Below are 18040 nucleotides of genomic sequence, written 5' to 3'. Positions count from 1 at the left end.
CACCTGGTGGGTAACCCACCTGTACTTAAAGTCACAAACATGCCCTCTTCCCGTAGCTGTCACAGGCACCCACACCATGTCTCAGATGCTCAGTATTGCTGACTACTGCTCTCTCCTGGGTTAGGCTGCAAGGACACACTTTAAGCTTTGAGTCCAGTGCATACCAGAAGCAAATGCTATTCCTGAGGTGCTACAGGGGGTGTCGCTAGTATTTTAAGGAACTTTCTAGGCAGCGGAATCTGAGAAAAGATCTTATCTAAGCCTGTTGACGATATCAAGTGCTTTATGGAATCTACAATATCCAGAATGGAACTCTTGGGCTGTTGTGTCAATTTTTCTACACCTAGCCAGCTGCACGTAATAGGAGTCAAGCATTTCAGCTCTTTCTACAGAAGAGAAATGAACTTGGGCTCTGGGAGGTCAAGCCCACTGCTATGGAGGGTCCCGATCTGACCTGTGGGCCCACACCTCCCTGTCAGGGAAGGGCAGCCACAGCCCACTACTCCCTCTCCCTCACCTCCTGTACCAGGAACAGGACCCATAGCAATGCCTTCTTCAGAGACAAAGTGAGCTCACCAAATCCAGCTCATCTCACAGCCCGCAAGGGAAAGCCTTCTCTTTTGAACAGGGTAACGACCATCACATCTCCCACTTCCAAAATGCTCAAGTCACTCTGTGGAGCGAACATGCTTTAAAAAGGGATCCAGGGAGGAGCCAAACAGCATGTGTCTGGAGACCAGGGCAGCTGTCCTCGAGCCCGGCCAGCATGGGACCCAGCAAGGGTGCTGCCAAGGCAGGCCTGCCTGGTGATTCTGGCAGATAAGCCTCACCCAGGCTTGTGAAGGAGGGTAGTGGCAAGCCTGCCTTCCTCCCTCCGGGGGAGAGCTTACTTCTGCTCAGGTCATCCCCTGTCAATGCCGAGGACAGCTACAGGAACACGTTCCTGAAGCCCTGTGTTCAAATACAGAAACAGTGTCCGGTTCACATGAAGAATTTTGGTTGGGTGGTAACAGATGTAGGTACATGCAGGCCAAGGTTAGTGATAATTCACCACGCTGAATGCATTTCACTAATCTAAGTGTTTAAATAAGCTTTGTAACATGTAATCCTTACAACAAGCCTATGAAGCAAGTGATATTATTATAGCTCTATTTTTAAAAAGAGGAAGCAGTCTTTTAAAACCTCATTTACCGGGGCGCCTGGGTGGCTCAGTCAGTTAAGCATCCGACTTCAGCTCAGGCCATGATCTGGCAGTTTGTAGGCTGGAGCCCACATCAGGCTCTGTGCTGACAGCTCAGAGCCTGGAGCCGGCTTCAGATTCTATGTCTCCCTCTCTCTCTCTGCCCCACCTCTGCTCACACTCTGTCTCCTTCTCTCTCCCAAAAATAAACAAGCATTAAAAATTAAAAAACAAACAAAACACTACATCAGTGTCCTGCCCAAGATCACACACCTGGTAAGGAATCCTTCTGTAGCCACCTATAAATGCTCTCTAACTACCTTCCAGAATAAACGCCCCCAGGTCAGAATCATGCATAACAGCTACTTGGAGCCACCTGGACAGACAGTCCACAGGCAATCTCTTTCTGTTTCCCAGTCTTACTAAAAACACTACTTTCAAATTAGCCCCAGCTGTAACTGTTCCACACAGAGTGAGGACAAGGGGGCTGCTGCTAATCACTTCTGGCTACTAGAAAGTGCCAGGTACGCACTAAGCCCTGGGCTACAGCGGGAAAAGAGAGGCAAAAACCCCTGCCCTCTGGGGGCTTGCATGCTACGTGGGGGAGAGAGACGATGAACAAATCCAACGAATATGTGCCGATAGGAGATTTAGGCGTTATGAAGACCGAGAATGAAAGAGAGAAAGAACAGAAGGAGAGGAGGAGCTATGGGGGGAGGGAAGGCACACACATGGAAGAGCAAAGGCAGATTCTCAGGGACCAGCATCGCTCAGTCACCACCACGCAGCCGGTCCCAGAAGACAGCTGTGGCTTCTAGGCAGATGGGGAAGGGTCAACAGCTCTTGAGGGTGGCCACACTGGCACGCCATTGTGACAGGCCGCCAGGCAAGGGGAGCAACCTCACTTCAGGGCCCAGGACACCCTGAGTCCAAGAGGCACACCCCACCACGCACATTCTCTCCTTAAGCTGGGACTTGAAGCAACAGTGAAGCAGGAAACAACAGGCCTCATCAACCAGGGGAGCAGAAGAGGCTCCAGTCCCTTCCGGAGACACACACTCTGACTGTCACCCCTGAGGCGCTCCTCAGACGTGGGGCCTCGCTGGGCGTGCTTGGGAACCGGGCCTGGCTCTGCAGAGGTGGGGAGCCTGGAGGGGAGAGCCACATGGGGGGACAGCCACCACACACCCCTGGAGAAGCCCCAAGCCCAGAGAGCCCTGGTTTAGGTCCTAAGCTTTTTAAAGCAGAAAAGGCCTTTATTTAATCACACCAGCCACATCCCTGTAATCACGTCCTCCTCAGACACACCAAACAGCCCAGCTCTTTTTTTTTTTTTTTTCTGCCTACCAGTGTCCCTCCAAATCAGTGTGTTTCCTTCAAGGGTGAGCATCGTTGCTTCGACAGTGGTGGTGTTCCCTATCACCCCAGCCCTCCAACACAACAGGCCCTTGATCCTATTTGTAGGAACAGAGGCAAAAAGGAAAAAGCAAATAAGTAAAATTTTAAAACACCATTCACAGGCTTTTTAAAATTTTTCTTTTTAATGTTTATTTATATTTGACAGAGAGAGACAGCGCACGTCGGGGAGGGGCAGAGAGCGAGGGAGACACAGAATCTGAAGCAGGCCTCAGGCTCCGAGCTGTCAGCACAGAGCCCACGAACCGTGAGATCATGACCTGAGCCGCAGTCAGATGCTTAACTGACCGAGCCACCCAGGTGTCCCCACAGGCTTTTTTATCTCCAGTGAAATCCAACCTAAGTTTTCTTCATCTTCTTTTTCATAGCAGAGGTGGAATGAAACACATGTAAAGACTCTTCTGACTCTCCAAACGTTACCCCAGTCTGTAATACAGGGCAGGGGCTACCTTTTATGAGCTACTTCAGGCAGCCACACTGGCATCACCGTGGGGGTCTCCCGTTAGCCTATGAGCAGAACCCCAAGTGATGTTAACATCTCAGAAATGGGAATCCCCAGGTCAATGAGGGCCACCTAAAGCCCAAAGGAGTTACTGCTCCGCTGCACCTTGATCTGCAACCAAAAACCCTACCATGTTTCTCCAGGGCTTGCGGTATGCAGCCCCACCTCGTTAAGGTAACAGGAAGCACTTCCTTTCTACTTACCTCCCTTCCCATGGTGGAGGTAACAGTGGATAACAGTGCAGGGTCAAAGCCCCCAAGAAGGGGCAGGCCAGGCTCCCTCACAAGAAACATCCATCCCCCTTCACCTTCCTCCCTCCCTCTCCCATCACACTGAGGTCCACAGCCCACAGGGCCCACCTTCCACATGGTTCCTGGCTTACTTCATTCAGCTACAGCAAGTCTGTTGGGTCCCTAGAGGGTGCATGCAGGCCTTAGGCAAACACCCTGCCGTCTGCCTCAACTGAGCTCTGCCCCCACCTCTGCACCCTACCCAGCAACCTCTGGTGTCAGTAGGGCTAATAGACACTTCCCGAGAGAGGCCTTCTTTGACCTTCTCATTCCAAGTAGCTCCTCAAGTGCTTTTTTTTAAAAATCACATATCCCGGGGCGCCTGGGTGACTCAGTCGGTTAAGCATTCAACGCTTGATTTCAGCTCAGGTCATGAGCTCACGGTTCCTGGGACTGAGCCCCACGCTGGGTTCTGTGCTGAAAGCTCAGAGCCTGCTTGGGATTCTCTCTCCCTCTCCCTCTCTGCCCCTCCCCTGCTCATTCTCTACCTCGCTCTCTCAAAAATAAACAAACGTTAAAAAAATAATAGAATCACATATCCCTGTGTCATTTTTCTTCCTGGAATTTATTACTATCTGATGGTTATGTCAGTTAGTGTTTCTCCCTTCCATAATGAGCACAGACTCCATGAGAGCAAGGACCTTGTTCATCTTTTCCTAGCTGTATGCACAAAGCTTATACAGCACTGCTATATATCTGTGAAGGGCACAGTCATTTCCCAAAGCGCTAGGCTTGAAGGCTAACAGCCAATCAAGGGGACAGCAGAGGCTCAAGAAGTCAGGGGGGACCAGGAGACAGGAGCTAAGGCAGAGCAGGAGATCAAGCAGGGAAGCCAGCAGCAGGGAAACAGAATACTGGGCATAGGGGAAGGGGGTGGCAGAAAAGCTGGTGACCAGTGCAGAGCCATGTCCCGGCATCCAGAGCAGCAAACAGGCGAGAAAGGTCAGCGTGAATAAGATGTGGATGGGCCACAAAGGGAGGTAGTCTCTCACTGCCCCGGGTTCCATTCCTGTTAACTTAGAGAACACAGGTGGACCGGGCCTGTGTCATAGCTAAGAGGTGATCACTGAGCATCAGAATTCGGGTCAGGCCACCAGAGACAGAGATCAATTCACCTCAGAAATAAGAAGGGCATTGACTAGGGTGGGTAACAGAATTCATGACACAATCCCCGCGACAGGCATGGCCCTGCCACACGGGCCTGGGAGAGGCAGTTCAGGCTGCACAGAAGGCCCTGGCTGTGCACATTCCCCCAAGAATGGACTGACAGACGAGCACACGAGAAACGCCCTCCATCCCCCACGGACGAATGTTCCAACTGTTCTACACGGGCTACCCGGGACGTGTTCCAGGCACTACTTCTGAATTACCAAACCCCAAAAGAAGTTGAGAAGTCTCTTTTCAAGTCAGAACAAGGATGGGGGATGAGAAGTTTGAAAGTCCTGCTATCGTTTGAGGACTAATCAAACTAACACCCCCTGACATGCAGCACCTTGTTCACACGGTACAATCACACGGTAAGATAGGAACGGATACCCACTCTCAAAGTAGTATGGGTCCCTAGGGCCCTGGCCATGCAGCCAGGATGTGGCAAAGCCAAACTGGCTGGCTCCCCCTAACCACTAACCTCATACCTGCCACTCAGAGGCATTTTCAGAGGACAGAGAAATAAGACATGTTGATGTACATCTTATAAGGATGTCTTCAGTGAATGCAAACGCAGAGATGAGTCTTAGCATACCAAACAAAATCCCTTAGATAGACTCCCCTGGGGATAGATCAGGGCTTAACAAACATTTGGGAGGGGGGGCGCCTGGGTGGTTCAGTCAGTAGGTTGGACTGACTCTTGGCTTTGGCTTGGGTTGTCGTCTCATGGTTCTTGGGTTTGAGCCTTGAGTTGGGCTCTGTGTTTGTGGTGAGGAGCTTGCTTGGGATTTTCCCACTCCTCTCTCTCTGCTCCTCCCTTACTCCCTCTCTCACAAAATAAATAAACTTTAAAAAAAAAAAAAAAAGAAAAAACATTTTTGGTAAAGGAGCAGACAGTAAACCTTTTAGGCTTTAGTCCCTGAGGCAACTACTCAACTCTGCCATTGTAATGTAAAAACCCCTAGAGGACAAACCGAGAGACAAGGAGGATTCCAAAGGCTTTACAAATAAGAACAGGATGCTATGACCCACAGTGAGCTTGCTGACCATAGCTCAGACCCTGGAAGTCCTGGGAAACTGTGGAGTCAAGGAGGGACACTCCAATGAGTGTTTCAGACTGAATCATGGGGACTACTGAAAGATGGAGTCAGCAGGTTTTAGGTGTCCGGTAAAATAAATCCTGTTTTACCATGTTTCTCTGTTACTACAGTTGTTATCAATAATTGGGAGTGGTTCTGTTTCAGTAAAAGTTGATTTACTCAAACTGACAGAAGTCCGAATTTGACCCACAGGGAATAGTTTGCTGAACTCTTCAGCTCTAGGACCTCAAGCCAGGGATTCTAAAAAATCAGTAATAATCTAAAGTTAGCTATTACGATTCCTCAAATACCTTCCAGGGCTACTGAAGACACGTTTGTAGCATACTGAGAGCCTCTGATGATGCCAATATGGGGATGGGAGAAAGAGGGTGGTTTTCTTTTCTGGTCTATTAATGGGATTACTTCGTAGTGGGCACAGATCCCAGCCATAAAGGATCAGTTCTTCATTCTCTCAGCGCAGACGTCTAGCCAGCGCTCTGTACACGGGCTGCATCTGTGGCCGAAAAAGAGATTGCAAACCCATGTCTCATGCGTCTTCATCCCCACTCCACCAATCCAACTAAACCACTGAACATCCTGCAGTCCCTGCATCTTTTTTCATGTGTTTTTTTTTTAAGTTTATTTGTTTATTTTTAGAGAGAGAGAGAGGGAGACAGACAAACAAGGAGCGAGCAAGGGAAGGGCAGAGAGAGGAGAGAGAGAATACCAAACAGGCTCCACGCTGTCAGTGCAGAACCCTATGGGGGGCTCGAAGTCATGAACCGTGAGATCATGACCTGGGCCAAAATGAAGAGTCACACGCTTAACTGACTGAGCCACCCAGGCTCCCCGGCATCATCTTCTGACATCAACCACCAGAGCTGCCTGGCTGTTGATGTGCCCACAACTGGTACTGATGGATTCCAGGGGAAGCACACATCAGCAGAATGGCTCTCCAGCTTTCTATGACTGGCCCTGGACTATATCGCCTTGCTAAATCCCAGTTGTTGGTGCCCAGAACTGAGAAATGGAGAAAGCTAAGCTGTCCAATTTTAAGTGACAGGAACCAGGTATCTGCTTGAAAACTTCCATAAGATGCTGTTAGTGTTTGCTGTTTCACTCTTAGTGCAGTGATTCTCCAAGGTGGGGAGGGAGGCAATTTTGCCCCCCATGTCTACACACATTTTTGGTGGTTACAACCAGGGGGGGTGCTACTGGCATCTAGTGGGTAGGGCCACCCGAGATGCTGCTCAACATCCTGCATGAACGAACAATCCCCACAACAAACAATTATCTAGCTCCACATGCCACAAGTGCCCAGGTGACAAACTGTTATAGTGGGATTTCGCCACATGATGATCCAATGCCTCAAGCGCACAGGCACAGTCCAATTAAATTCCACAAACTCAGCTCCAAAGACCACTTTGATTGACATGCCTAGCTGATGAGATGAAAAGAGAAAAACAGCAGTGTGTGTTGCATTTGCCGACAGGGCCTGTTTGTTTGTTTCTTTGTTGTTTTTGAGAAAAAGAAAAATTACTTTGCTAAGGTTTATCTGTGAAAGGAAATTGGAATCAATTTTCATAGTATCTTTGAGCTCCAACTCCTATGTTTATAAGCATATAATGTGGGGCTGAGGTTCTAACAGACTACTCTGGGGTTCTGGTAACTTTCTACAACACATGAGGTCTGTGAGGTTGAAAGCTAAGACCAGATCACTACCCTTTAGAAAACCGAGGAAGCCTAGCCTAGGAAGATGTTCAGCAGCAAACAAGAAATAAAAACATTCAAAACAACTAGGAAAATTTTAATTCTATAAATTTATCATTTATGGGTTTTCTTCTTTCCCACGGAAAAAGTGTGACAGATTGAGATAAACAGAAGGAGGAAATTACAAAGGAACTACTCCCCTATTCCCCAAAATATTTAACACGGAATGTACCGAACACAAACCTGAAAGAGGTGTCTATTTTACTTGTTATATGGACTTGTTACACATGAGTGACACTAATGGTGACAATTTGCTTTATTTATTCGTTCTGATGGCTTACCTACAATATTTGGGAAATACAGAAGACCGAAGTCCATGATTTATTTAAAAATCCACTCTGAAAAACTACCTAGTTGTTTTTCAGTGCGGACTCTCAAAATGGAGTCTCATTTTTTAATCCATCATATCAAAAAAAGGTGGCATTTATTCAGGCATATTGAGAGCCCATGCCTATTGACATTGCCAAATCCAACAGATTAAAAGCAGACAGCGTGATTATTCCAACAGTAGGCACTACTAACAGTGTTCAGTAGGCAGTGAAAAAGAAATTTCCACATTCTACGTTAAAAGCAACCATTTTCTCCTTACCAAAACATATAGCTGAAATTTAAAAGTAACCACATTTCCTGGATCCTTTCAAAAAGAAAAACAAATTATGTCAAATTAAGTATAACTTCCTGTGTTTGAATTCAAGCTTCAAAATGCTGCTATACATTTTCAGGAAATCACCATTTGAACTTCATATACTTTAGAGTCTGTAACTGCGGTGTCACAATGTATAACAGGGAACCTTTCCACCTCAGCCAAATCCATTCTTGCATCTCATTTATATTACACCTCTGGGTCCCAAACCCTGAGGGCACTAAGGTCTGCATTCAGTGACTAGACTTGTTAATGAGCAAGAATGACAGGACATCTTCTATGGAGTAAGTCCATTCTCATCCTTGGTGATCATAGGAGAGCTGGGAGATAGGCGCCCCACGACGTCCTACGATCCAAATTTCATCTACAATTTTTGTTTGTATTGTGTATGTATGCTTTTTTTCAAGTATTTTGCATATATCCATATACACATATTTTTGTGCATATACATAAAATATCAGAAAAATATACAGTGACATGTTAATTGTGGTTAGTTCCTAGAGTAGGTTTATATGTGATTTTCTTTATTCTTGGGTTTCTCTTTTGCATGTCTACAGCTTCCAAAGTTTTCTATATTAAGCATAACTTTTGCCAAAAGAAAAATAAATAATATTCTGTATGTAGTTTTTTCCCCTCAACCTCATTTCTAGAAGAGTTTTTAGGTACCCAACAAAAAAAAGCAACGTGTACAAAAAGACTTCTTTCGAAATAAGGGCAATGAGAGGCAAGGACAAGAAACAAGAGCAGGCAACACTGAAGAAGCTGAAGACTAAAGCTATTAGCCAGCACATAAGACCAAGTGTCCTACATACCAGCCAGAGGGAGGCACACATTAGACTCTGAGTTTCTCATCCCCCCCCCCACCAGCACCCCCCCTGTCCTTACCTCACCCTCCTCCCCTAGTCCTCCTTCGACCCTGCATTCCTCCCCACCCTCTGTACCTTACCACCACACAGCCTTAATTAAGTTTTGTTTAGGGAAAGATAACAAGAATATTTTTCTACATTCCCTGATCATACTCCCGGATGAGATCATGCAATCCAGAAATGTGCTGCGGGAAAGGGAGCTAGCTGCACATACAACCAACTGAGTGCTACTGCTCTGCCCCCACTGGTCCTAGGACTGAGTGTCAGTGTGCACAAGAACTCAGTCTCCCCAAGGACATGGCTTTAACTTTCTAAAAGTGTCCCTCTGTGTGCAACTCCCTGCCACGAAGGCAGTGGCAAGGGAGGCACTCAATCCACGATAAAAACCAAGGCTGCAAGCCTCTGGAGTCACTTTGAGGCAAAGCCACATCCCATCAAGAAGCCCCAGAAGCACCGCGCTTACCGTAAGCTGTCATGACACCGGCGTATGGCCCATCCACCACATTCCGGTTTTCTTCTGCCAGCGCCTTGATGTACCTCTTGCTGAGGTCCAAGATCTGCTCACGCAGCATGGAGCTGCTCTCAGGCTGAGTTCGCTGCTGGATGGTAAAATGCAGGAGCATCATACCCCAGATAAAGCCAAAAGTCACAAGGAAAAAGCCCAGCTTCTGAGAGGACAACTTCCACGGAGTAAAGAAAGCCATTGCTCTCCAGCAACTTCACCTGCCCTTGGCTCTTAAAGCGCAGAAGGGAGACACAAGTTCATGGTGCAGGCTGGGTTTGTGGGCACATCGGTCTCACTCCGGCTCCTGCGTCAGCTGATTTCCTTTCCTCATTTCCATTCTGCTGTGAAGAAGGGGGAAAGTTAGTAGAGTGGTCGTGGCCAAACACAGTGAAACAAACCAGAAGCCACGTTTTCACTCAATTGGCTCCAAAATGCAAACTTCCTTTTTTCTTCATTTGCTGGTTCAATATCTTATGTTATGATTCCAGATCTGTAAGCTGAGAGGGGAAATCTGGCTAGGCGACAAAAGCTGCACAAATACAGAGGAGGAAATGTGTGTCTGACTATGTTAACAGGTGTAGCAGGGCTGTTCCAGTCTGGACCAAGTTCAAAAACAGGAAGCCTGTTTTACAAGGTGGGGAGGAGAGGGAAGGGTATTCTACTGAATGTCAGCAAAAACCCAAGTGGAGGGCAGAGCCCTATCAACATGGGGTAGTCGTGTGCATCTGTAAATTGAGCTTACAAAGTCATTAGTATGTGCTCTGGCAAAGATTTGAGCATGCTGCTGGAGAGGTGAGCAAGAAAGTGGGTGCCTCCTCAGGGGGCTAGACCAGGAAAGGGGAGAAAGTCCCCGTATTACGTAAGTGTGCCCAGCTCTCATTAGCAGTGTCCAGAGAGAGAGGAGTTGGATCTCTCAGGAACCACCAGGTGGCCTCTCCCTGGGCACCAGCGCAGAGAAGCTATGCCAGGGTACCCGGTGATCTTCCTGTTTTAGCTACCATGAGTGAAAGAGGCACCTCGGCACTCATTTGCATACTTCAACTCAGAAAATATGGAGCACGTGATTAAGACTCCTTTCCTGTAACTCTCACTTTCACTCACACCATGCAGCAAAATGTGAGGTACAAAGGCACAGTTTCGATCCTGATCAGGCAGATCCTATTTGGTGCCCTATTCGGGCCAAGGTCTTAAATCAGTCTTCCTAAAAAAATGAGGCTCAAGTAGAGGTTGTAAATGGGTTATAAGTAGGCCAAACTCTCCAACCCCTCAATCAGAGTCTTGGGCCCAAGGACCAGCCAGCTTACAAATGGAACCATTTTCTAAGTGTGCCAAGGGAAAAGCTGAGCAGTGACCTCCTATGGGGTACTAACCCAGGATGTATTCAGAGTGTGCGTTATGTTTTAGTTCAAAGCATTCTTCTTTGTAGGCCATCTAAGAAGAAATGATGGTGAGCTCTTGGAGCATTTGGCTTTCAGGATCTGTAATACGGTAGATCTGTGTTGGTCTTCCTTTTCACTGTTTCCTCACCTGCGAACAGCCATTAGTAGCTTGTAGTATCACTGCCAACAGCAACTGATAAATAAATACTAGGTATGTCCCAGGGAGTGGGATAAATGCTTTTTGTGCCTTAGTTCACTAAATTGTTAGAAGAGTCCTACATGGTAAAAATTACTAATATCATCTGTTTTAGAGATGAAGAAACAAAGGCACAGAGAGATGGACTTGCCAAAGGTCACCAGCTATGAGGCAGAAGGATAAGCTAGGGACAGCCTAGGATAGTACAGCCTGTCCCACCATGCCCTGTCTCCCCTATGCCACCCCTCTTTCCCCACCAGCCTGTTTATCTGTGGCCAACATCTGTTTGTACACATGCTTAAAGGGTTGTAAAAAGCAACAAAGAAGAAAATGTGACAGAAACCCTATGTAGCTCAGAAGCCTAAAACACTTACTACTGGCCCTTAACAGAGCAAGATTACCACCCTCTGAATTCTAGGCAACTGGCTCTGCAAAGCATGGTCCCTAACTCCACAGCAGAAGCACCAGTGAGAAATGCAAATGCCCAGGCCCCAACGCAGACCTACTTAATCAGCAACTCTGGAGGGTGGGTGAGGGGCAGGCAGCAATCAGTGCTTCAACAAGTCTCCCAGGCGACTTTGATGCCTACTCAAGTCTGAGAGCCTCTGACCCAGGCAGATGGATGTCACCTCTATGCTATACCACTGCACTGTCTATACAGTGTGGCTCAAACTCCCTTTTGCAATACTGTAACACTTCAATTCTTCCATCCCAGGCACACCCCCTGCACCTGCTGGTCAGTTATCACCATAACCCCACACCATAACTCCTTCTCCAGGGTCTCCCCGTATTCACTCAAGCTGCTCTCCCTACCTGGCTGGCCCTCTGCAGATCACACTGATAAATCCAAACCTGGTCTGTTCCCCAAGCCCCAACTCTGGTCACAATGGCTTCAGACAGCCCTTCAGACAGCCCATAAGGTCCCTTGCTAGTCTTCAGTTTAAACACTTGTCTGTTAGGGCGCTTGGGTGGCTTAGTTAAGCATCTCTTTTTTTTAATTTTTTAATGTTTATTTATTTTTGAGAGAGAGAGAAAGAGATAGAGCATGAGCAGGGGAGGGACAGAGAGAGAGGGGAAGACACAGAATCTGAAGCAGGCTCCAGGCTCTGAGCTGTCAGCACAGAGCCCGAAGAAGCATCTGACTCTTAACTTCGACTCAGGTCATGATCTCAGGGTCATGAGACTGAGCTCCGCATTGGTCTCTGTGCTGATTGTGGAGTCTGCTTAAGATTCTCTCTACCCCTCCATGTGTGTAGTCTCTCTCTTAAATAAAAAGTAAAATAAAACACTTGTCTATATAGATTATTTGCCAGTTTCACCTGAGTGGGATCCCATGACATCCTCTAAGGGACCCTCCCTCCATGCGCATTCTCAGAGAAAGACACCAGCCCCAGGGGCACAATACACCACCTGCTGCCTAGCGAACTTGTCCTCCAGGCACTCTGGCACTTTATTTAGCCCTTCCTTTTCTTTCTTTCTTTCTTTCTTTTTTTTTTTTTTTTTGAATATAGTTATTTTGAGAGAGTGAGCAAGTAAGTGTGAGTAGAGAAGGGGAAAAGAAAGAGAGTTCCAAGCAGGCTCTGCACTGTTAGCCCGACATGAGGCTCAAACTCACCAACTGTGAGATCACCACCTGAGTTGAAACCAAGGGTCAGATGCCTAACTGGCTGAGCCACCCAGACGCCCCTATTCAGCCCTTCTAAATAAAGGTGAGCAGCACCTGTCTTTTCTTTCCTCCACTCCTATGGTGGATCCTGAGCACTTCCTGCCACCGGTCCCCAGGGACTGAACAAGCAACACAAGAGAGATCTCAGCCTCATGGGGCTTCTGTTTTAAAGCCACCACTCGAACTGGGGGCTGCCCCTGGGTCCTTAGGAAGTGACTGCACTTCCTGTTTGATAACTCACAGCAGTGAGTCAACTGTACCCCAGGGCTGAAGGGATTTTCCTAGGGCAAGTACACTAGATGCTATACTAAAATGACAGTCATCTGGCAATCTTCTTTACTATTTTAAGGGGGAACCCCAAATGTATGCAAGAATTACCTGTTAACTTTTAGACACGCAACTCCACTCCACTTCATCAGTGAATCCCGTGAAGAAGCTAAAAGCTGCAAAGTGGAAGCAAGGGCAAGGCCAGGTCCAAAAACTGAACAAGGGCCCCCAGTAGAAGGTGGCGTGCTTCTCTGCCTTGACCTTGGGAAGAGTCACAACTGCCCAGGTGGCACATTTGCGGGGCAAAAAAGGTGGTCGAGAAAGCCAGCCAAGGTTAAATGACACCAGCTCAGAGACATACAAATTGGGAGTGAAAATCTCCAATCCCAAACTCAGAGAATAGCTCTGATTATTGAGGTCCCAGATTTCAAGTAACCACAGAGCTGTCAGAATAGTCTCTTCTCTAGTGGAATCTACAGTGTGAAATAACAGCACCTATTCTAGCACAGCAACAGCACATGCAGAGAAGTGGATTAGAACTCATCTGTACAATTCCTACCAACATAGAATTTTAAAAACCTCTTCCAAATCATTATCTGGAAGACACCCCTAACTTCCACAGTAAAGGGAGGACAATAGGACAGCAATCCTCACCAGAAGGTGCTGGAGCCATGAAAGGACTTAATGATCACCATCAGTAATGGCCACAAAATTCATCAAGAGGCTACAGAATAGTGATCGAAAAGCAGTCAATCCAGCAGAGAATCTGCCTGTCTCCAGACTTTCTAATGTAGGTAGAATCCTCTGGCAAAATAGAGCCAATAGACACTAAAAGGGCAGACAGTCTATCTCAGAAGCCCTTGTTGCCAACCTGAGTAATGCCAGCCCAAGGTCACGACTCCATGAAGAAGTCTGCACCAAGTGTGTTTGCAATGAGCTAAGCTTCTAGGTCCATCACTGCCACTCAATGCCCTAAGACCCATTTCTTCCATTCCTGTGCTTCAAAAATAGCAGCATTCATTTCCTTCCTTCCCATTCACTCCTCCACACAACAAAATCTGGCTTCCACCTTTCCAAAACTGATCAAAGATCTTTGGCAAGTAAATATGTCAGTTCTCTTCATTTAAAAAGTAAAAGCATATGAAAAGATGAGAAAAATCATTAGCCATTAGGGAAATGTAAATTAAAACCACAATGAGATACCAATTCATACCCACTAGAATGGCTATAATCCAAAAAGATAGACAAAAACGAGTACTGGTGAAGGTGTACAGAAATCGGAACCTTTATATATTATGAGTGGGAATGTACAACCGTGTAGCTGGTGTGGAAAATATTCTGGCACTTCCTCAAAGGGTTAACCACAGAATTACCATGTGACCCAGATAACTGCGCTCCTAAAATTCTCCCTGAAGAAATTAAAGTATATGCCCATACATAAAAACTTGTACACAAACATTCACAACAACCTTGTTCATAATAGACCAGAAACCCCCCCATAACTCAAAAGTCCCTCAACCAACAAATAGATGAGAAAAATACATATAATGGAATACTACTAAATCAGTAAGAATAAGTTAGGTTGCAATATGTGCTACAACATGGATGATCCCTGAAAACACTATGCAAAGCGATAAAAAGCAGTCACACACACACAAAACTACATATTGTATCATTCTACTTTTATAACATGTCTAGAGGATGCAAATATACAGACCCAGGAAATATAGCAGTCATTGTTCAGGGCTTGGAAAAATGGAGGAATTGGGAGGTGACGACCAAGGGTTTATCTGGGGGATAATGAAAACGTTCCAAACTTAATTGTGATGGTTGCACAATCCTGTGCATGTATTCATAACACTGCATTATAGACTTTTAATGAGAGAATTTTAGGATATATAAATCATATCTCAATAAAGCTGTTACTGTAAAAAGCAAACTCACCTCCAAAGTTGGGGGCACGAAGAGGAGCTGTACTTAGGAGAAAGGCAAATGAAAGGCAGTGGCATGGGCCACTGCAGACCCAGCAAGGACCCACCTCTCCCCGCCTCCCCATTCCCCACAGCCCAGTCAAGGCCAGTGGTACCATTACTAAGGGCTGACCACAGGCCTACTAAGAGAAGGAAATTACATGGAGAAATCTGCCACCAGCTCACCAGACACGGCTGCTCTTACAAGCTCCCAATCAACCTCACACGCTGCCCTACAAGGCAAGGCCTGCTTTGCCTGCCAGATGCCAATTTCTCAAACCACGTGCGAACACAGAGAACAACAGTCCAGCTCCAATGGAGACTGAGGAAGCAGTTCCTTCAGGAACCCATCCAATATCCTTCGGGGGCCCATTTCTTACATCAGGAGCATTCTCTTTAGAAGATGAAGGAGGCTGGGATTGCCTGTCCCTTCAGGAGCAATGCCAACCCCAACCACAGAGATTTCATCTTTTCCTACGGCCCCACAGGACAATCCCTTCACAGCTGGCTGGTCCAACATTCACATGGGCCAGGTGTGCTCAAACCAAGTCATCCACATCCCTCTTCTGTCCTAGCCACGCACCACGTACCACTTTAACTACTTCCTATCTTCCTTCCTATTGTGCAGTAACATTCAAGAAATCCTAAGTCAACCATGCTCATCCATGTCACCTTGGGGAATCCTGCCCATATCTCACAACTGAACCCCACCTTCTGCATAAAGCCTCCCATGACTCCCTAAACTGAAGAGAGCTTATCCTCCCTGGGACACTCAGAGCAGTCTGTGCTTCTTCTGAGGGGCTTCTTACCTACTACTCTATAGGATAATCCTTTCTTACATCTCTGCTACAGGGTGTATAGGCACCCTAAAGACAGGAAACGCAAGGAATAGTGGTATCTTGCACACAGTGGATGGTCATTAAATGTCTGCTAGATGAAAGGGCAGGATGGTAGAAATGAGATGAAGAAACACAAGTGAGCAATGACCTGCAAGACCTCCTTCTGGTGCGAACCACAAAGAACCCGGGCACTCTGAGTCTATATTTGTACCTTACCTGTCAGAAGTTTTTACCCCAAGATCTTGTCACATCGCAGTGGGAAATGACTGTGCCCTGATTAGATGGGGTTAAACTACAGAGGATATGGTGGCAGATAGGTAATAAAAGAGAAAGAAAAAAAAACCAAAACAAAAAAACACAAACCTCTAGAAAAAAAATTCCAGAAGGGACAATGACTGTGGGAACAAAAAGGTATCTAAGACAAGAGACGTGAAGGGGAAAAAGTAGGGGGGGAGGGGGGGGGGGTGGGTGCTTGTTTCATAACCGGTTATCCAAGATGGTATGATCACAGAAAGATGCCAGAAAGGGTGGTGAGGAGGAGCCAAAAGAATACACGCTCCCAGGCCTGGAAACCTTGGGTCTACAGCTTGCTCCACTCACTGGCGCCATGTTATCCTAGATGAGTCCGTCTCAGTTTCTACATGTATGAAAGGCGGGAAGTCACAGAAGCACAGAACACTGTCAGAGCTGGATGAGTAGGGGGTAAAGGATCCTAGTTACTGGTTTTCAAACTGTGGCTTAAAGGACTTCAGGGTTCCCAGAGAGGTTTCCATCTCTGAGGCTCCAGAAATGTTTTCGTTTGAATTTTGGTTTTCTTCATTTAAAGTATGTTCGTTTGGGGGCGCCTGGGTGTCTCAGTCAATTAGGCATCCAACTTTGGCTGAGGTCAGGACCTTGCAGTTCACGAGTTTGAGCCCTGTGTCAGGCTCTGTCTTGACAGCTCAGAGCCTGGAACCTGCTTTGGATTCTGTGGCTCCCTCTCTCTCTCTCTCTCTCTTTGTGCCCCTCCCCTGCTCACGCTCTCTCTCTCTCAAAAATAAAAACATAAAAAATAAAAAAACTAAAATGTGTTTTTTTTTTTTTAATTTATTTATTTATTTATTTCAGAGAGACAGAGACAGCACGAGTAGGGTAAGGGCAGACAGAGAGTAGAGAGAGAGAATCCCAAGCAGGTTCCATGCTGCCAGTGCAAAGCCTGACATGGGGCTCGAACTCATGACACCGTGAGATCATGACCTGAGCAGGAACCAAGAGTTGGATGCTTAACCTACTGAGTCACCCAGGCACCCCTAAAATATGTTCTTTAAAAAAATCTGTTAGGAAAATTTTTACACAAAACTTCCTTAGCTATCTTTGTACATGTGGAGTTTGAACTTTGAATTTCTATGTTATTTGGTCAGAATGTTAAGGCTTGGCAGTGGTTTTGTTTGCTTATTTGTTCTATAAAATTCAAGACTACATATCTATTCATATAAAACTATATGACAAAGAACTGTCTGATACCCTAATTAAATGCTAGATGTGGGTCAGTCATAAATTTTAAGTTTCAGAGACTTCTTTGTCTGACTCCCCAGAGAGGGAGAGAAAGAGAATCCCAAGCAGGCTCCACGCTGTCAGCACAGAGCCCGATGCAGGCTTGATCCCACAAACCATGAGATCATGACCTGAGCTCAAATCAAGAGTCAGGTGCTTAACTGACTGAGCCACCCAGGTGCTTCTGGGAAACTACTTTTAAAAAATAACAGGCATCATTACCATTTGCCATCAAGATGAATCTGTGTTTCCACAAGTCTGCAACCAAAATGTGATACAGAAATCAAGTGGGTCCTAACCTTGTAAAGACCATACACCATCTTACCAAACAACCCACTGCACTCCCCAGAGCAACTCACTGGCCTAATCGACTTTTAAAGGAAATATGATGAATTAAAATATGTAAAATACCTTCAGACAGACTGGGACACTATGTTAGGTCTTTCTTAGGAAAACAGTAACTAGGTACAGACCCTCAACTTACAAAAGAGGACACTGAGGACCAGAAAACGTTATGTCTTCCAGTTAGAGTCAGAATCAAGCCAGGTCCTGCTTCCTAACGCGATGTGGTCTCCAGCATACCTAGCCACATCTAACCAGCTGCCTGCAGAAACTCAAAATGGAAGAGACTTACCAATATGAAACACAAATCAGAAATCACACTCCAGTGATATGCAGGAACTCTAAGTCTAATGCCATGTCCCACCAACCTCAAGGGGTTGGAAGAATCAACAGATAGGAAGAAAAATACACATTAACGGCATTACTAGTATAGGGAATAGAGACGGTCTGG

At 46.4% G+C, this 18040-nt stretch overlaps 1 protein-coding gene across 7 annotated transcripts in view; it reads right to left on the bottom strand.

The window, feature by feature from the left end:
• MGAT5 (alpha-1,6-mannosylglycoprotein 6-beta-N-acetylglucosaminyltransferase) overlaps positions 1 to 18040 on the bottom strand; it is a 336396-nt gene that overhangs the window by 199716 nt on the left and 118640 nt on the right. For 4 of the 7 annotated variants that reach the window (XM_086715204.1, XM_086715202.1, XM_086715201.1 and 1 more), the window contains one exon: positions 9356 to 9735. In XM_086715204.1, coding sequence (XP_086571330.1) covers positions 9356 to 9596 — 241 coding nt within the window. In that variant the 5' untranslated portion in view covers positions 9597 to 9735. Of the gene's footprint in view, positions 1 to 9355; positions 9739 to 18040 lie in introns of all 7 variants that reach the window. The other 3 variants (XM_086715203.1, XM_086715200.1, XM_086715207.1) reach the window with 1 other exon arrangement.

The sequence above is a fragment of the Puma concolor genome, chromosome C1 (genome assembly GCF_028749965.1).
Source record: "Puma concolor isolate L17-30 chromosome C1, mPumCon1.1.hap2, whole genome shotgun sequence".
Lineage (NCBI taxonomy): Eukaryota > Metazoa > Chordata > Mammalia > Carnivora > Felidae > Puma > Puma concolor.
The sequence above is the reverse complement of the archived record's forward strand: the minus strand, read 5'-3'. Positions and strand labels throughout refer to the sequence as shown.